General features: G+C 32.8%; 1 protein-coding gene across 3 annotated transcripts in view; it reads right to left on the reverse strand.

The window, feature by feature from the left end:
- LOC139491815 (transmembrane protein 135-like) overlaps window positions 1-5779 on the reverse strand; it is a 100956-nt gene extending 95177 nt beyond the window's left edge. For 2 of the 3 annotated variants that reach the window (XR_011656648.1, XM_071279685.1), the window contains exons 1-2: window positions 5607-5779; window positions 2101-2228 (exon numbers count right to left, since the gene is read on the reverse strand). Coding sequence is in view for 2 of the 3 variants with exons in the window: in XM_071279685.1 (XP_071135786.1) it covers window positions 2101-2228; window positions 5607-5759 (281 nt within the window). In the remaining variant the exon portion in view is untranslated. Of the gene's footprint in view, window positions 1-152; window positions 243-2100; window positions 2229-5606 lie in introns of all 3 variants that reach the window. The other variant, XM_071279686.1, reaches the window with a different exon arrangement.
- Window positions 5780-6759: the final 980 nt, after the last annotated feature.

The following is a 6759-nucleotide window of genomic DNA, read 5'->3' on the forward strand; positions in this document are numbered from 1 at the left end:
TTTTCAATCAAAATTGTAAGTCCTTTTCTTAGGCAAATACATGTACTTTCAAAATTCAAATTCTGTATCTGCATTCATGGTAACCAATCAAAACACTTTGTGAAGTAGGGGTGAGATAAAACATTTGTCAGTACAATAAAACACAACTGTACCTGCTTTTTCTTTCTATATTAAGAGCTAAAGCACAAGCTGGTATCCCTGTAACAAAGGTTGCTAGGTAACAGAAAGAACCTGCTACTTTTCTGAAAACAATAATTGTCATAAAAATTTTCACTGAAGATTCTATAAAAAATGAGTGAAAGAATCTTTATAATCTTTGTTTGTTTTTCATTTGCCATTCCAGAATCTAATGCATTCTGGGTAATATATTAAAAGCATACACAAAAACACTGTGATTGGCTTAGAAATGTCCAAAACAATTTAAATACAACCAATGACTTGATATTATTTTCATTTTGGATGATAAAGATGCTTCACATGCAACAATCTATTTTGATAACCATCTGCAAAACCATGAAAATTTAACCTGGACTAATGAACCATAAAAACTAGTTCAAGGCGAGATGAACCCTGCCAGACAACATGCACACAAAGCAATCATTCTATACACCAAATATAATTGACCTATTGCTTTCAAAATTTTGGTATAGATCTGCAAAACATAAACAACAATGGAAATTTAACATTGACCAATAAACCATAAAATGAGGTCAAGGTCAGATAAAACTTTTAATTACAGACATGTTCACCTTACATTCATTCCAAATCTTGAATATAGTGGCCCAATGCTTATAGTATCTGAAAAATAGACCTAATCTGAAAAATAAAGAGATGCACCATTTGGGGGATTACTTCTAATCTTGCTGACTGCCTAAAATAAAAGTTGGATGCCAGATATACATGTACTATTTGTATCCTTTACAAACAAGCAAAAATATATATAGTTTAAAACATTAATACTGTGGATTCATTACTATTTGTTGGATACCAATAACTTTTTAGGGATGTTTTGAGTTTAGAATCACAAAGGAGTAGGTCCGATGAGGGCCGATTTTGGCCTCAAATTTCAGGTTCATCTAACGTAATATTTTAGACACTTTTTAAACACTTTAGTGTATATTTCAATTGATTCGATTAGTTTATGTGAATGATTTTCTCTGATTAAGTCATTAAAAAACGCTCCGATTCAAGCTTAAATATGAAAATTCATCAAATATGCAAAAAATTGTCACTTTTCAGATGGTTTTTGTCAAAAATGAAAGTGTCCGCATCCGTGTTCATCCTCAACCTTTATATATATGTTATGTATTATCATCAAATACAACTAACATTTCAATGTTATAAATGAGGCCACTTTCATTTAAGACGAAACTAAAATGCTAAAATAGTGAAGACTTCAGTAATTTAACACGACTTAATGATAGTAGTACCCAATATATGTGCATTGTATTGTCAAAAACAACCCATTTTTGTGTAGCATAAGCATTCTGTTTCCCAATAAATAGCTTAAACATTACATTTAATGATTTAAATGTACAATGAAGTACAAATTTCCTATTACACTTATATATACATATGCAAAACTACAAAATAAAACATTCATTCGACTAACATTTTTTCCAATCAGCAAAAGCTGGTACCCATAAAAATAAATGAATCTACAGTAGTAAGTTGATTGCAGGATAAATACTGATGAATATGTGAACAAATAAAATGTGTCAGAGACAACAACCTGACCATAGAGCAGACAACAGCCTAATGCCACCAATAGGTCTCAAATTCAGCAAGAAACTCCTGCACCGGGAGGCATCCTTCAGCTGGCTCCTTAACAAATATGTATATTAGCTCAGTGATAATGAACGTCATACTAAACTCTGAACATGAAAGTTATTTGATGCATTTTTTGCTCTTAAAAAATTGCAAATTCAACATATTCAAGGGTTAAAAACCAACTTTATCTCAAAGTTTTGTTAACAGTTAGCTCAATGTACCTACTAGCTACCAATTGCAACTGAGCCAAAGTGTGATTATAAACTGTATTGATATATTTTTTTACAGTGATTATAAACTGTATTGGTATATTTATTTACAAGTACCTACCTCCATAAACAGAAAAATGTTATAAACAAGGTTCCATTGGTTGTCAAGAAAATTGTAGATCTTGCTAACTGTGCTGGGAATGACTTAAGGAAATAATCCTTATTTTTCCTCTGGATAATACCAGCAATCTGTCAAGAAATAAATTGTAAATCATTGAGCAAAATCAATTTTCCTTAAACAAAGTGTTCCTTATTGAGTTTATTTATTGTGATGCTGCTATAATTTAAAACTAATAGATTACAAGAATGTGTCCATAGTTCACAGACGCCCCACTCACACTATCATTTTCTATGTTCTGTGAACCATGAAATTGGGGTCAAAACTGTTATTTGGCTTTAAAAATAGAATGATTATATCATCATGATCATAGAAAACATGTGTACTAAGTTTGAAATTGATTGGACTTCAACTTCATTAAAAACTACCTTGACTAAAAACTTTAACCTGAAGCAGGACAGACGTACAAGGGATGAACTGACGCACAGACCAAAAGACATAATGCCCCTAGGTGGGGCATAAAAATGTACCACTGTATAAATATGAAAATCCTTTCTAAAAATAGTTTTAGAATTTAGCTTATCTAAATACCATAACCACCCTACATTTCAGGAGTACCTTCAGTAGACCAAGTCTTCATGACAGGCTTTTAAAAAAAAATACTCAAGTTTTATTTGAAACTGTTTGTTTGAAACTTTATCTGTTTGGGTTGTTTATCTTTTCTAGGTTATATGTTATTCTCCTGTAAAACTCACTTTTTTTCACCTTTACATGTAGTCTTCAGAACATAAAGCCCTTTTTTAGTTCTCCAGCATCACCCAATTTCTCAGATAATATATGATTTCGTGCTCAATTTTACTCAGTCACTTAGCATGCTTAGTGAAGCATTGACCATAGAGTGTCTAATTTGGTTTTTATGCATAGTGATGACCTTGAACGAAATCTTTTTTACATGAACCCTTTTTCTTGACGAATTCAAATACATGTAGATTTCGGTTGTTTTGTGTCAACTAGCCTCCAGAAAACTCTGCATCATGAGATCAGTTTTAAGCAACAGTTATAAAAATAAATTGCTTATTTAAAGTGAACTCGACAAAACTTTATCACAATGGTATTGTTTCATATTCTTTTATAGCAGACTAAATGGTACATGGGTTTACCTCATTTTGAAGAGGTATGTTTGCCTATAATTGCTTACATGTACTTCATTTGAACTTTGGTGATTAGTTGTGTAATTGGCAATAAAATACTACATATACATCTCCTTATTTTTATATAACTCATACAAGGGAGTTGTACTGATAAATTTTAAACAAACTGAAACCATTCATATCAATGATTGGACCATGTTGCCAAATGGTGATTTGGGAATAAAATATGGTCACTCCAGTCTGTCAGATAGACAGTTAAACCTTTTAATGGTGAATCTGTTTGCAATTGGCTGTGCAGGATATACAACTTTGCAACTATGTCTGGCAATAATTGGGATGCTTAATCATGTCAAGAGAGTGCCAAACTCTTTGAACGTCAAAAACTCTTGCAAAAACAGTCTGAGAGGTCCATAGGTGTCATGTTGCAAGGCAAAATATTTGTCCCAAGATCCAATATGCTCCCATTTTCAATGGAAGTGACAGTTAAAATTTCCGCCATCTTCATCACATACATGTACACCCTCTGTTAAAGGATTTATCTTTTATATTGTTGTTAACTTGTTCTTGTCCTGAACACCAATAAATGTTTGACAGTGGATATTAAGCAGCAAACATGATGTTCTTCTTTAGTTTTGGCAACAAAGCCATATTCTAATTCCAATAAAACATGGGCTGCACGTGATTGACATCACAAATGAAAGGCCAAATAAAAATATATGTGTGGTTCCAGTTACATACTCTTGAAAAATAGGGTCGGTAGGTTGGCAAATTTTATTTATTTTTTTCTATTTTTATTTAGGATTGTCAAAATCCGGAAAAAAATCGTGTGTTTACGGAAATTGTTTCCAGTATTACACACGTCAAAACCGGAAGTTGGCCATTTTAAAAGTGTTTGGTTGCAAAATAGAGACAGTCATTTACGTTTTTCATTAATTTTGTTGCATTTTGACAACAAATTGTTATGAATTCCTGCATTTTACCAATAACAGATAAATGTACTTCATATGGAAATTCAAATTTCAGAAATCTACAAATTTTATATTATTTTAATTCACTATCCTCAAAATTAGATCGTTCGAAATTTATTTTTCAGAAATGAAAAAAAAGTTCTAGGGTCGGGGGGTTTAAACTAGGGTCCGTCGGGTTACTGGAACCACACATATATTTTTATTTGGCCAAATTGAAATGTCAGATATATTTTGAACAACACTGGATATCAAAATTGACATTTTTGTTGGAGTTGCTCGCTAGGAATTTAAATAAAAACATTATAAAGTAGGTTTTAATGTGTCTGTTCTTTTTTGTTATGTTAAACTGTTGATTTTCCATTCTTCTAATCAAAATGGTGATACATTGTATTTCGAGCATGTATTATCAGATTATAGGTCAGTTTCCAAGTACAAAAGTTCAAAATTTTCCTTTTATAATTGATACAATTCTATCATGACATGCTCTATGCTCATTTTAACATGGGTAGGCATTATATTTGTCAACATTTTAAATACCAAGTGTTTGACAAATATCAAGAATATAATGCCAACCCATGTTATAACTTATAAGCATAGATTTTAGTTTCTAGTGTATAATTCGCACTTTAGTATGACATCCATTATCACTGAACTAGCATACATTTTTGTTTAAGGGCTGAAACACGACTCTGGGTGCGGGAGTATCTTGTACCAATGGGTCTTCGGCTGTAGTCCTCGTCGTCTCTTTGACACATTCCGCATTGGCATTTCCATTCTCAATTTTATAGAGCCTGGCATGAACACTTGATTTTTATTAGCAAAGATAATTTGCCTACCCATGTTAAAATGAGCATAGAGCATGGCATGAAAGAATTATTTCTTAACCCTCTTGCTGCCGGAGGGACACATGGTTAAATTTATGCAAGCTTCTCATCATAATTGCAACTCTTTCAATTAAAAGAACGCAGATTTAACAATGTTATGTTTTTCTCCAATGGTTCCCAAATGTAACGGTCATTATGTCATGACATCATTTATCGAATGAAGTCATTGTTTGGCATATTACGTCACAGACCTTGAGCTGTCGTATTTTCTGGCATAGGAAATGCAACCTTGAAAAAGGGTCAGCAGCAAGAGGGTTAAATCATCAACAAAGTATTGTGATTGGCCTTGACTGGCTTGAGAAGGATGTTCCAAAAATGACTTGAACTATCATGTTGTCTTCATTGATAAAAATTGGCAGCATGAACTTAGAGGGGCCTTTTATTTGCTTGCCAAACTGTTAACATTCTAAATAATAATTTATCTTTTGTTTGATCATTTTTATTTTGGGGTTCAAAGTTTATAATTTAGTTTGATCTGTGCATGACGAATTTGAGGTGAAACTCACAGCATACAGTGATCCATAGACCTTTACTGCTTGCTTAAATACTTCTAACATCACATCAAGTGACGCCTTCTTGCATGACGGTGTCCATGTATGTCCCAATTCGTAACAGGTGCATGTTATTTTGGAAGTTAGCGGTTTGCCTAGCACCGCCATATTAAATTGGTGTCATGCGTCTCACACCGGAAGTAGGAAAAATGTAAACAAATGCACGTGTTCAAAGTGAAAGTGAAAGTATATTAAGTTTGTATATATAACAAATTTTTATTTTTTTTCTGATTTTGACTTAGAGAAAACTATCTGTATTTGATGATATAAAAGAAGCAATTGAATAAAAATGGTTCAATACAAATTCAACTGATATTAAATTAACTCTACATCAATAAATTACAAACTATCCGATCTGAAACTAAAATAACCACAGGGATTAATCAGGCATGGTTTGGGAAATCATGGACCCAAGTTTTCAACTTCATATTATGTTTTCTGTGTTTGATTTTTTATAACAAATACTTTTAATATTTTAGTTGTGTGGACTGTTATCCCTGGTGGTCTTTTAAAAGAAGAGGGTACTTATTCTTTCTTAACAGAAAAGTCATTAAGCTCGTTCCGGCTCACGGTCATTAATGGGGGGGGGGGAGGTGCACCCTCACTAGTTTTCTGATGGGGGATGAAGTATTGCTGTCTGTCCATATTTATTTTTCATGTTGTATCTGTAATAGCAAATATGCATATACGGTGATCCACAGTTGTTAACTTCTAACTGGTATATCATTTGGTTCAAGTTTTGGTGTTATATTCCTATTTTGGGTCTTCTGGTTATCGGGACTGCCTCACACAATTTATACTATTATGTCAGAAAACGTGGAACATGTTTTAGCTATTATGTTTACGTTGAGTTGTCTTCTGCCAATGCAGTAGCATGGAGATGTAATAAAGAAGTGATTTGAAGAACAGTTTATTCGTCTCTCGTTACTTGTGCTTACCATAGTCCCCCAGCCAAGTACACGATATTGGTGTTATGATGTCTCATTGGTAACTTCACACCACATTTGCTATGTATTTTGTTTTTACATATTTATTCCTCGAGTCCATGCTTTCTTATTGTAACTTTTTATGTGTAGCAGAGGTTGGTTTTCCGTTTGTGTCATTTTTA

Source organism: Mytilus edulis, chromosome 10 (genome assembly GCF_963676685.1).
Source record: "Mytilus edulis chromosome 10, xbMytEdul2.2, whole genome shotgun sequence".
NCBI classification, from domain to species: domain Eukaryota; kingdom Metazoa; phylum Mollusca; class Bivalvia; order Mytilida; family Mytilidae; genus Mytilus; species Mytilus edulis.